Source organism: Ochotona princeps, unplaced genomic scaffold (assembly GCF_030435755.1).
Source record: "Ochotona princeps isolate mOchPri1 unplaced genomic scaffold, mOchPri1.hap1 HAP1_SCAFFOLD_2845, whole genome shotgun sequence".
NCBI lineage: Eukaryota > Metazoa > Chordata > Mammalia > Lagomorpha > Ochotonidae > Ochotona > Ochotona princeps.
The window spans coordinates 12728-26419 of record NW_026696980.1 but is presented as its reverse complement, the minus strand read 5'-3'; the positions used below and the strand labels follow the sequence as shown (position 1 = coordinate 26419).

The 13692-nt window shown below is 50.7% G+C and overlaps 1 protein-coding gene across 1 annotated transcript; it reads left to right on the top strand.

The window, feature by feature from the left end:
• The first annotated feature begins 6468 nt into the window (after positions 1 to 6468).
• LOC131478873 (uncharacterized) lies at positions 6469 to 8244 on the top strand. Its single transcript, XM_058659486.1, has 4 exons — positions 6469 to 6677; positions 6750 to 7300; positions 7361 to 7914; positions 7996 to 8244. The coding sequence occupies exons 1-4, from the start codon at positions 6469 to 6471 to the stop codon at positions 8242 to 8244; spliced, it is 1563 nt and encodes a 520-aa protein (XP_058515469.1).
• Positions 8245 to 13692: the final 5448 nt, after the last annotated feature.

The following is a 13692-nucleotide window of genomic DNA, read 5'->3' as shown; positions in this document are numbered from 1 at the left end:
TATGTATATATATATATATCCATATTCGTACGACGGCATTAGAAGCGAAAGAGTGATTCCTAGGTGATGCAGCGAGGAAACAAAGGTCTAGGGTATCACAGAAGAGGTACGAATATAGAAGGAATGCACGAGCACTCGCCGAGAGACGCTGGCCCCAGAAAAGGTGCGTAAAGGCGTGATCGTAAGCAGTGAGGGCACAAATAGATGAAAAGATAAGGAAGAAAGCGGTGGTCAAAGTCGCAGGCAGAAACAAACTAGTACCTATAACGAAATGGAGTCGTGGTTCCCATGTGATGGTGTAAGCTGAATGACAAAGGAACAAGCATCCGCGTAATTAACCAAAAGGAACAAAGAGATGAGAAATTTTGCAGCGCGAGTTCCTGAGATACTCTGTCCCCAGCACCGAAGCAAAGAACACCGGACGGCATCGATGTGAAGACTAGAGTGGACGAGAGTGTGGAACAGCAAAGCAGACACTAAGAGGAACAACGCAATGCGATGCGGGGAATAGCAACCACGAAATGAGTAATCGTGTAGGAATCCGGGAAAGTGGCATGTGGTGGAACCGCCTCGAGAAGGTCGCTATTTGTCGGCCAGACACTGCCATATCAATGGATAGATCCCTAGAAAATCAGAACAAGCGCCAATAGGTCTTGAAGGTACACGAAAGCCAAAATGAAACTTGAGCTAGTGCAGGCAACACTGCAACACATCCCCCTTCACTATTTGATCTGTACTTCTCAGGCCTGGCTTCGCAATCTGCTACCAACCAGCTGCGAGAGCACCACTGGCGGCGAGCGTTGCAAATTCCGTTGTTGCAACTGACCTTAACGCTGCTCCGGTTTTTGTCGATGCTTACCCACATCAATACCAAGCAGTTCTTTCGGCGGGTGTGTTGTCGTATGATGCACACGTACAGATCCTGATATACATAGTGCCAACGAATCCCCTTGCCACCTTCATGCTTAGGTACCTGCCTGTGCGTAGTCAACAGGGCGACTTCTTCTTCACCAGACCGTTCCTGCTGTTGCTGTTGCATGTGTATACGCGCCCATCTCTGAAGCAATGTAAAGCACTTTGAGATCTTCATGCGTCGCGCGCGCAGAGATGTGTGAACGTCTCTGATGTGTGCAAAAACGAAATTGATGGGACACTTTCCATCTAAGGATGAGCTCCCGACATGTACTTATGCGTATATAAGCCTAAAGCAGACGACTATTTTTTCAAGTTTACCTGTTGTCTGCAATGCCATAGTCTTCAACTCCTTTCACGACGCGTCTAGTTTTGACCTCGAATGCAACTGCACGTACAAGACAGCAAAAGAGGACATCGCTGAATTACTCCATTGTTTCTTCCCGTTAGTTTCACTGACCTTCAATGGATCAAATGTGTAAGAATCAGCAGCAGCGCCAACGGTGCACACAGTGAGCAGCCGTCCTCCATGGTGTACGCATCCCCACCCCTTCACTTGACATACGGTGAACTGCATGTGGAAAGACGCACAGTGACTAGTTCTCTTATATAGAGCCTATTAGCACAAGCTTATCCGGTCGTGAGGGCTCACTTATACAAAACGGTAAGAGACACGCCTCTACAAGTGAGCACGGGCTCAACAGAGAGAAGGGAGAAAGAAAACCTCATCTCACGCTTCCACTTGCCCCTACACCGACAATGTAAGTGGAATTAAAACCTGTGGACCCTGTCCAGAAACTCGGCTGAGAAACGTGTGGACACCATGTTTTCAAGTGTCAGCTAAGGCGCTGCAAACACACTAGCCCTCGTCTCCGCAGTAATACTCCCGATATCTGCAGCTCATGCGCGCAGAGAGGATTCTTCAACACGGAGACGTCACCTGCTACCATTGAAGAAGAAAAAAGTTTACTTCTCTTTGTGGCACAAGGCGTTGCATATCCCTCAGCATGCCGAGACACATGCACAAGCAGGTCTCCCTCAATGTGATGATTTCGCGCCCCCGCCGAAAGGTATTAGCCCTAACAGCAGCACTAGAGGCAGAGCATTAACAGCAGCATCAGCTGTACTACGCAACAACCCAGCCAGTTGGGCAGCCGCATACCACTTAGTCACAGATAGACACACAGGTGTATGTGGTAGTTCTTTGAGATTTCGAAGACTACTAGTCCCCTCCAAGCTGCACGGTGAAGTACCTCCAGCTCGGAAGCATAGTACGCGAACGCTATAAAGCGAGGAGCGCACCGCAAGAATGAACTGATCTGCAACCAGTATATGTAATGAAGAGCCAAAAGTCATGAAGCTATGTCATATGTATATGGATGATAATCTCAAGCGCGATACATTCAGGAACGAACACCGGACGGAAGACGCTGTGCCCTGAAAAAGCGATAAGCGTCATTGATCCTTCACAAGTGCAAAGTCGGAGTTCGCAAAAGAATTACGAGAAAGTCGTATCCAGCCAAATGCCTAACCCGCCTACTGAAAGTGTTAAAAGTGAGGATATTGGCGCACAAGACTATAAAGTGCTGGTGGGTCGCAGAGGCGTATGCGAGCGCTTCTCAACGCATACTTTCTGGAAAATATGCTTAGACAGGTACCTGAACGCTAATTATGTACTCCAGAGTGAAATGCAACATAGTGGTAGTGTTGGGACACGCAAGCGGAAATATCCAGCTGCTTGAGCATGCAATTCTTCGCAGGTCCCTCCTCTCTCGCGTCATGCGCAGTACAAGGCAAATTCCGCACCCATGGCGTCTACCGCACATAGGGATTCGTACAACAAAGAAGTGAGTTTTCTTTACCCTACATATACGCTCGCGGTGGACGAGTCAGAAATATTTTAATCGATTAACGTCGGTGCTGCTGAATGATCATGACGAGAGAGCGTGCTTTCGAGTGGACAGACAGACGTGTTACTGCATACGGAACCCTAGGAACTGGAAAAGCGCCCACATGGAGTCAGCACTAAAAGTCTCATTTATGAGAAGCAGCAAGAGAGACACAACACTTGTGCTCCTAACAACACTGTTGTTGCTGTTGAGTAGACCCTAACCCGAATCCTTACAGCGAAGGAGGTTTTCCCACTAGTACTAGTCTCTTGCCAGAGGTTCGCTAACCGATGTCTGGAAGACAGACTGGGTTAGAACCTGCTATATCGTGCTTGATTCTGTTAGAGTGTTAATGGGCACAATCGTGGGGAGAAACGGGTACCATCTGTCAAGTCTTTGTCGTCCATGGGGGCCTCCTGCTCGTAAGAGTCAGAGCAGAGCTCGTCTCCAGTGAATACGTCCTTGTAGACCTTCATCTTGATGTAGGGATAAACAGGAAGTAGTACTCAACCGAGGAGGTAGGAGGGTCCGAAGTCAAGACAGGCAATCCAGGAGGTAGAAGGAGGAGAACAATAGCTACCGCAAAGTCGGTGAGAAGAAACAGAGCAGGGGTAGGCATAAAAACTCAAGAATTATTCCTTCTGAACTAACTCAACGCAACATTTCGATACTGGAACACCAACGCGATACGGCAAGAGTCTCCGGAAATCCGTCACCAAACCGCAACAGGTGCGCGCTTTCGCCCACAACCCCAGGCCCCCCCGGCAGCGGCGCACAGCAGGACAGACAGAGCAGACGCGGGGGTGATCCGAAGACCGCCGGCAAAAATATCCTACCAGGGCGAGAGCCGCATAGGTCTCGTGTATAAACGACAGCTACAGAAGCCGTTTACGGGTGGCTCCAGTAAGAGCCCCGACCCCCACCTATCAAGCGAAAGCAGACCTCAACGCAAGTACGAACAGCTTGACAGTGGGGGGACCAACACAGCATTGCATGCTGCCACGACAGCCTTGCGGTACCGTCGCCCACTGGTAATCATGAGGTTCAACCGGGTCTCACGGGGGGCCCGACCCCGACTTCAGATTGCATTGGGCACACGCGCGAGCGACTACGTGGGAGGCCTAAAGGGAGGACGATGCTTGAGATCGATGGGGCGCAGAGGTGGTGGGGGGGGAAGGGTGGAAGAAGGGGGCTGACAGGCACAGTGATACCAGCGTATGCCTATTCAGCATCGGATCATTTGATGAGTAGACTACCCTCGTCCTCTTCCCACGAGCGTTGCTAGAAAGGCTCCACCACCAGCTTCTGTCGATTTGTACGGTCGGTGTTGCAGCACTGTTGTATGTAGGGCTGGCTTACAAGGAAGTTTCTTTCTGGCAAGAATATACGTACAACTGTATATACCTATATATAACAGTTGGCTCCTCCCTTACGGCCGTAAAACGGTGAGGGACTGGTCATATATGTTAAAGAGCGTCAACAAAAGGCGAGCGTACATCACTGGAGGTTCCACTTTTCTTGCGCGGGACTCCCTTGCGAGAAGCAACCACTGCTTCCGTGACGACTTCGTGCCCAAAGGTGGTATCGTTTTGGTCAGCAGCGCCAACTGGCAGTAGTATAGACGACGAAATCGTGTTTTCAAGAGTGTGCTCCTTCTTGACACACCAGTCCTACCCTGTGAAAACCTCCAGCTAGAAACATTTTCATCCTCGTTTCTGTGTCGTGTCTGCGTCGCGTAGCTGCGCCGTCCCCCCTTGCGCTCTTGCCTGTCTCTGGGATGCACTGCTCCAATTTTATACGGGACATGCTCATGGTGCCATTGGACCGTCTCAACGTTGCCTAAAAGCAATACGACCTAGTTTACTAAACTTCATTCAAGGACGCCGAGGTCCCTTCTTCTTTGCTGTCTGATTTGCGCAGCAGTTTCTTTTTTTGAGAGGATGTGCACATCTTGAGTTACGCGTGGGTGAAGTACATGTTACTGCGTGTCAATGCCGCTTTTTCTGAGGAATTTCACGTCCCTAGTGTTCCCCCCCAAATAAATACTTCAGTTTGCTCCTTTCTAGAACGGCTGTCAAGCCGCAGCGGGATTCTCCGCCGTTTACTTGGACATCGCGTGTCACCGTTTCTCGAGAGCCAGAAGGTTGTATCGTATATGCCGTCGGGTACAGGTGAGCCCACAGCCTATGTTTATACAATTTGATGCGTGCACTTTCAGATGATTCCGAATTGCATGTGGTCTACTGCTCTGAGCGTAAGCACAGAGTGTCTCCAGGTTAGCCTGCCTCTATGTTGAAAGCGAGTTTCTACTTTAAAGGCCGCTTACCCATGTCGATGCCTTTTTCTGCGGTCCTCTGAAGACTGCTTTCCTCGTATCATACTCGCAGATACGTAGTGCACCGCCTCCGTTGGGGATACGGTCTAGAGGCGCCTCTGTGCGCAGTGTCACGCATTCGGCAAGCGTAGGTCCCCCTGCCCTGCCACATGTCTATTTCCTCCCTAGCCGTGACGTTAGAGCTGTTCAAAAATACCCAGAGAGAAAAAGCTTCGTACACCCCGGTTGCGTAGGATCGCGCATACGCATAGGTGACACTTAAGCTGCCCAGTGGGTATGACCTTCTTCCCCGCTGCCCACACTGTCTCTAGCTTCTAGGAGTCTAGCTGAGAGCAGAGGTCCAGGGAGCCCTACCTCGTTTACAGTGGAGACCTTTGCACTGCGTAGGCCGATCGTCCAGACTTATGTACACCTCTTAACCTTCTCCGCTGCCGTAGCTGCTGATACTTCTACAAGTCTAAAAGCGTGCTTGCACAAATCTGCACGCATATCCAGCGTCTACGTGTGCGCCGTCCTGTCTCTCGCGTTGTGTATGCGGTAGCGCCGCGTGGTAGACCCCTCTGCGTATTGCTGTGCACTGTCTTTCATAAGGTGAACTTTACCGTTTAGTTTTACATCTAGTGTCATTCTCGTCGACAACGTCAGTCGTTATGTCGCTGTCCGACGACAGCGCAGTCGTTCGGTTGCGCTCTCACCGGAGGGGCTCTGGATATGTAACGCGGCTACTGCAGTCTATCGCAATTTTCAGTCGCGCGGACGTCGTGTGGTTATTGCTTTGGTGCTTGGGCATGTTTTCATTGAAAGACTCCGGTGTCTGATGAATCGTCAGCGCCGTCCTGTCTCGTCCCGCGCGAAAGAGATGGAGGAGTCGTCGTGGGCAAGCAGCTGCTTCGTATGTTTTTTGCTGCAGAAGTAAGGTGCCAGACAGCATCGTGCGACCTTTTTTGATAGACACACTGTACTCCAGTTGCACACGCTGTTAAGTATCTTATGTGTGACGGAGCTTTAATTACCGAGCAGCGCTTCTGCTTCGGCGGTATACTCGGAGGTAGCTTGTGCAATTCTTTTTCTGTAAAATTTAGAGGCTTTAAAGCCGCATACAGATGCATGCTTAGGGAGTCATATATGGCGCATTGTTTCTCATTGCTATGAGCAGGTGTCTATTTGCGTCTCTTTGTATGTAGAAGTGTGTCCTTGTGTTCATGAGTACGTCGATATACACGCATGGATGTACCTGTGTGGTTGTGTCTTCGCCTCCGTGTGTGAAAACACACTGACACTTCATTTTCTTTCTACTGCTACTGTTATTTCTCATGCCATATATGGATCAGGATGCCGATTGATGTAAATTTGCTGAGGGAGGAAAAAGGAGGTGACCTGGAGGTGGTGCGCCGTAGCGAAAAGAATCGAGGGAGGGACCCTGCAGTAGTCGACGCCGCTGTGGCCGCTGACAAGTGCTGGCGCGAGTGTCTGTTCAAACTCGAGCAGCTGAAGAGACAACTAAACAGCGTGAATAAGGCCCTAGGCGAGGAGAAGAAAAAGCAGAGGCAGCAGCAGCAATCCTCGCCGCAAGCAAATGGAGCGGTAACGGCGCCCGCTGAGACGGCTGGCAGCGGGGCGAAGGGCCCAGCAGGCGGTAGTCGGGAGGCAGAGCTGCTGCAAGAAGCGCTTCATATACGGGACGTGCAGCTGCCTTCGGCTGCTGCAGCAGCAGCTGCTGCTGAGCGGCAACGAGAATCGCTGTTGCATCGCATAGGCAATATTTTATGTGCGTCTGTGCCCGTGGCGCTTTGCGAAACTAAGAATGCTGTTCTCCGCACATGGGGCTATCCGCTGCCTAGTGCCGTGAATGCAGTTCCATCTTCTCTCGCAGCAGAGGGTGATGGAAGTCCTGCAAAAGGAGGATTACTACATCATCATCAGATATTAGCTCGACTTGGAGGTGTGGAGCTCAAGAAAGGTGTCGAAGTAGCCGGTCATCGCGGCTATTACTTGAAGGGCCCGGGTTTTCTTTTGAACATGGCGCTAGCGCAGCATGGCATCAATTTCTTGCTTCGTCGTGGGTACACACCGGTGCAGCCTCCCTTTTTCATGCGCAGAGATGTCATGGCACGCGCGGCCGAGTTGAAAGACTTTGAAGAAACGTTATACCGTATTCCGCATGGCACTGAGGCCAACCGTCCTCCCGCAGCTGCCACTAAAAAAGATTCCGCTACATCGGCAGACTCTGCAGCCGCTGGTGTGCACGAATCCACGTCAAGAACGAGTGACGGAGGAGCTGGTGGCGGGGCCCAGGACCACCAGCAACAACAAGAAGACCGAGACGATATGTTTCTGATTGCAACTTCTGAACAGCCATTGTGTGCATTGCATCGTGGACAGGTGCTTGAAGAGAAGCAACTACCGATCAGATATGCTGGTTATAGCAGCTGCTTTAGAAAGGAGGCAGGAGCACACGGCAAAGACTGCTGGGGAATATTCCGTGTACATCAGTTCGAAAAAGTAGAACAGTTCTGCTTATGCGCGCCTGAACAGTCATGGCGTATGCATGACGAGATGCTATCGGTTGCTGAGGAATTTTATCAAAGCCTCGAGCTGCCCTATCGTGTCGTTTCCATCGTCTCCGGCGCACTTAACGACGCTGCAGCAAAAAAGTACGATCTAGAAGCCTGGTTTCCTGCTTATGGGGAGTATCGCGAGTTGGTCTCTTGCTCTAACTGCACAGACTACCAGTCGCGGGCCTTGGATATACGCATGCAGCGGCAGCAAAAGGCAGCCGCTGCTGAACAACATTCCCAGCAACAACAAAAAGAACAACAGCAGAAGAAATCGACGAAGTCTTCTGAGGCGACACAGGAGATGAAATCCGGTGGGGCTGCGCCGAAGCAACTCCCGCAAGATCCAAAACCGTTTGTTCACATGTTGAACGGCACGCTGGTGGCGACGCAAAGGTGTATGTGTTGCATCCTTGAAAACTACCAAACAGCCACAGGCGTCAAAGTTCCACGCGCTCTGCAGCCTTATATGGGCGGCGTGGACTTTCTGCCGTATGTTCAAGCCGCTGACGATCCTGCGGAAAAGAAACAACAGCACAAACGCGAGGCTTAGAGACCAGCAAGAGGCCGATCTTGTACTTGTTTTGACTTGGCAGCAGAGGCGCGGCACTAAGCAAAGAGTAGTGCCGCGGACTAAGAGCTGCTGTGCGGCATCACGTGTGCCACAACTGCTAAAATGTCCTTGGCAGCTGCTGCAGTACATGCGCCAGTGCCAGCGATATGGACAATAAGCGCTTGTGTGCAAGAAGGGTCAGTTCGCTGGTGCACGCAGGAGGCCGCATACTGTATTACATGGCCAGGGTGAGACGGGAAGATCATGCGCATACAAGGCAGCAGCGGCAGGCGTTGAGTTGAGTGTGCTGCAGTCTTCGAAAAAGTTGCCCTAAATATCAGATGTGCGGTAGCGGTCCAGCGCTGGGGCAGATAGAGCGCACTGTCAGAGCGAGAAAGGGACATCCTTTGCTCAAACAGAAGTAGTATCGCGAAGCAGCACTACTGCGCAGGTGTATTAATCCTTTATCACGGGCGTCAGCTTTTTACTGTCGAAGAGTAAGCACGTAGTCTGTAATGGCGTGAAGTTGTACAAGTCGCCTTTGGTCCGCATGTTGGAGCCTAGGTACGTGTTGTCTTAGCGCGCGTGATGTGTGCGGCGCATTTTGTGTAGGGGGGTGCTTTGCACGTCGCTTTGATGGTGTGCGCACATCACGTACGGTTGAAACGGGCGCACGTGTGCCTCGCTTAATTCCGCATTCCGTACAGTTCCGGCAGAAAGCGGTGCATACACGCATCAAAGCCTGTTCTGGATGGGCTGAGAGGTCCGTACCGAGAGTCCGGTGCATGCACAGCATACGGGCGCTTTTTTTCTTCACATATAGGACCGGTGCAGATGTGGGGCATCTGCAAGGATGATATTGTTTTCTGATGTGAAGCAAACAGGTATGTATTAGGGGTGGACAATAGAGCATTAGTTGTTTGAGCATCTGGGGTTCTGCTCATTTTTAAAGCGACGATTCTCCAACCAGTGCTCATTTGGAGAGCATGATTTTACAGAAACGTTGATGTCACGTTGTCTGGAGAGAGATCCGCTGAGGACCGCTGGAGCAACTGCCGCACCATCTTACGGGAGTCTTGCTCCTGCGGCTGCGTTACTCCCTGCAGGACCTGTTGGTGTGCGTCCCAGGATGCGGAACAAGGGTGGATCTTGGAACAGCTACATTATCCGCACCCGGCGTCGTTGCGGAGCTGAGGCGCGACAGCCCCATTACCATTATTTAAGTATTTCTTGAGCGTGTTAGGATTCTCTCTCCTTGCCTCGGATGGTGCAGTTGGTTAGACGGTAGTCACCATAGGCTTGCTACCACACATCAAGCATTTGTATGCAGAAGCAGCGAAGTGATCTGCAGTTTACAGCGGTTGACGTAGAAAAGAAATTACACCCATCTAGAGGCATGTCGGTACACAGGACTGCTACGCACAACAGATGATTATATGTGCACGCGCAACTGTGCAGCGCTACAGCTGCAAACATTGCAGGCACAGCATGCATAAGCCGAGTATCGTCACTTGGGAAATCAGTAGAACACAACTGTACTTCTTTCCGGTGTCCCCTGGAGCCTTGCGAGAAAAGCCGGACGTGCGAAGTGTTCGGTGATACCACTTCTCCAATTCCGCGGCCGCCTCGCGCTTACAGCTATCCATCGTCACATAAGAGGAAACGCAGATGTTTTGCTACAATGCGTGGGCACCATGACAAAATGCATTCGAATCCACGTTGATACCGTGTGGAAGAAGAGCCATTTTCCACATAAACGCTCCTCAGACGGATGAAGAGTCTTACAAATGTCACGGACTCCCAGGGTGCACTGGAGAGGAAAACACTACGTTCATAAGCTCAATAGTTGTTCACTAGTGAATCACAAATAGAAGGCAGCGCACCACCGCTGACATCCTATCGACGTGAAGAAACATGCTACATCGTCTACGTGTGAGAAGCTTCTCAGATGTACCGGGCCCGAGAGCAAAGCCGGCAAAATCAATATCCCTGCCACACTATACAATACGCTGTCCGTAGCATACCATATAGCTGGTGTTCTACTATGCATGTAATATATATGTACACGTAAGCGCAAGGACCAGAACACAAGAACGCAAATCTGTGATTTGACACCGAAAGCCTCGACGATTTATGGAGAGTTGGACTTCTGTTCTCGAAATCCTCTTTTCCGTTATGCTGATTACTGTCAAGCCAGTAGACAGCGACTACACTGTTTTGGAACCTATAGTAGTAGTAATAAGCTTTGCACGTATATGTCGGTGTCATGGTGAAGTCACGGCCACACAGAAAGGATGAAAAAATCGGCCTACCGCGGATAATTGAAATGCTTGCGGCGTGCCTAACGATACCATTCAGTCACAACAGGGAATCTACTGTACATTCCAGGTTGCACGATGGCACTGAACAAGTCTATCTGCACTAGCATCCAAATATCATTGGCGTACGCAGTCAGTAAGGTCAACGTAGAGATACGTTCACCGACAGATTCAAGTTTGACTCCTGGCATGCTAAGACCGCTATCTCCAATAAGCTGCTTTTCTCTCGAGAATTCTCCAAGCTAAGGAATGTATATGGCTTCGTTTTCCTGGGGTTGACTCGCAGAAAAATGTCTCTCTTCGCACACCGCGGGTTTCAGCAGTGCAACGCGCCTTTTCCTGCGGTGTTGATGTGCTGCCAGATAGCTCACGTACCTACAATCGTTGAGATGCGACTTCTGTATTAGAAGAACCAGAAGAGCAAGAGTGGATCATAATAGAAAGCAGACAGCATCAAGGCACTATAGCCCTCGTATGAACATGTGAACTTACACAGTCATGCGTTTCTGGACATTATCTAGGTGCGACTCCTCGCCGGGCATTTTTGCAGTAGTAGTAGTAGCACGTACATTCATGTGGTCTGTGCATTTAAGCACATGAAGTAGGTGTGCCTTCGCAGTGTCGCCCGTCCTCTGTCACGTGAATATGACGGCCTTACAGTGCACGTGTGCACACGTATACCGAAATCGGCTGTCTACGGCTGTGGAACACGCCACCTGCGGGTCGACCTCAGATATAAACAACCGCAGCGTGGGCGGCCGCCATCAAACCCGCTCGAGAAAGTAGAGGGGTCTTGCACAAATTTGTCTATACAAATATCGTCCGTATGTACACAGACGCCAGCACTTCAGGCGTACTTACAGTCAGCCCAACGTGTCAAAAGATGTATCATTCTGCCCGGTGTTCTCAACATCTTGCCCCGAGGATATACGCGACGTGAGCACGTTCTCCCGGAGCTGGCAATATCGAGCCTAGAGCAGCAGACGAAGCAGGAAGAGGAGCACGCGCTCCAGTGTAACCGGAGGAGCAGGCACGTGAGGCACCACGAAAAGCAACGTTCCTCAGCAGCGGCCCCAGCATCTGCACGAAATGGTAGCGGTGGCTGTGGCGAGCTCCCACGCCTGCGCTGCGGTCAATTACCATGCTGGTAGAGTTGCAATAACGCAGGACACACAAATGAGCATCAGCTTGAAGCAGGCCATTGAAAGGGCGCACATGTAGCAAATTGCTCTTTGGAGCCTGCCTGCGTGCGGTTACTACTTCTTCGTCCATACTAGGAGCGGGAGCAGCAAAACACGCAGCAACGGGATGCACCAGGGAGCCGCCAGGGATGGCCACAGTAGCATCAAAAAGTCACAAGCTAAACGGAATCTTTTCGTTTTCTCTGAAAGCACACAATCACAGTTTTCTATGTCTACAAAATGCAACGGCAGCGACTTCCAAAGACGGACACTTACACTGCTGCGTTTGCTCCACGCAGCTCTTATGCCAAGTCTGAGGCTAATGTTATTCTCTGGTGCTTCCAGTCCTTCGCTGCTCTCGTGGCTCGTGCTCCTGACATTAATACGCCTTTTCTCTCTCCTCCCCCGCGTGCTAGCACAGCGTCACTTCATGTTCTTTGTTTCGCTTTTCATCTGCTGTTGCTGTGAGTCCGCTGCTTCTGCTTTTTACGTTTGGTGGAACAGGTCTAGTACCCGCTCCACGTGGCACTACGGTTCCTGCTGCGGTTTCTATTGCCGCTCTAAGAGATCTCCTTCTTTTCACTTCTACTCTCGCAGAGATGCCTGACATGGTCTCATACCTCATCTAATGAGAGGCCTTCGTACAAGGCGGTGTCTGTCGGTTGCGTCCCTGCTTCTCCGGCTGCGTTGCTATTAGTGAGCAACGGCGTAGCGTTCAAGCACCTCGCAGGTACTGCAGGAGCACGCATGCCACAGAGCAGAAGAGGAGGCGTTAAAACAGCAAGCAAGTACACTGCCGGCACTACCAGTATTCGTGGGGCCGGGCAGCAGTGGTAGTACTAGTAGTAGCAGACCCGGCAGGTGCAATCTGCTACAGCAACCAGCGAACCACAATGGCGCCGGCGCGATAGTCCAAAGAAATAATAGACTTCAAACACATTACAGACAGTTTTTCACTCACAAATCACTGAAGAATTCCGTGTCATTCCTCGTCCAACCGATATTTCACAACAGCGATAGATTTCAAGTGTTGCTAACAGCACAGCAGCCGTTGGCGCACCCTCCTTTTGCTGCTGCGTAGCGTCGCCGAAAGGGACGTAGGGTTTATTTTGTTTTCACATGCGCTCACCACGTGCACAACATGCATATGCCCTGAGCAGATATGGACAGGTACGAAAGAAGCTAAATTCATCCTTCACCACGAATTTCCCTATAAGGCGATGACTTGCATTTCTTTAGCTGCTTGCAGCGACGAAGTTGCAGAAACATGCGTCAATTCGCCGGAATTCAGTGTACCCCCTTTTCCCCTACAATACGCTTTCACAAGAGAAATTTCGATTTTTCTACCAGCCGCGACAATTCGTATTAGAATTGCCGTTCGGAGACACGCATCCCTTCCCGGTGCGGGGGCGCAGCAAGATGAGCATATGCACATGCCACTCCCCGTACACTTCTAGTAGATGTTGTTACCCCTATGACAGGGAGGCGCAGAGTTTTCTCAAATGTGTGTCGTCTCCAGTGGCGGCACATAGGCTCTTATTCTGTGCACTGGCATATAAGTTGACACGTATATGTATACATAGGTGGACGTGAACTGACTAAACCGGCATCCGCGCAAATGCAACTGAATCCCTTGGACGGAAACTTTATATCCGATTTTTGCCCATGCCCTCTGCGGAGGGCGGTTCCTAGCAGACAGTAGTCCCAGAGTTCAATATCCTGCAGATGTGCCCTTCCCGACCGTATGTGGCCATTAACACGTCAACTTCTTACGCACTGGCGGTCCCGTTATTCGGGTCACTGTGACCAGCGAGCTCAAGTAGGCTTCACACCTTTTGCAGTTGGTAGAAATCAGAAAGTTGATGAGGTCTGCATTATCACCAGTGTCCTTGTTGCAAGCAGGTAAAACCCAAGCTGTACTCGTGCTCGTCGACCGCTTCTCTTCTCGT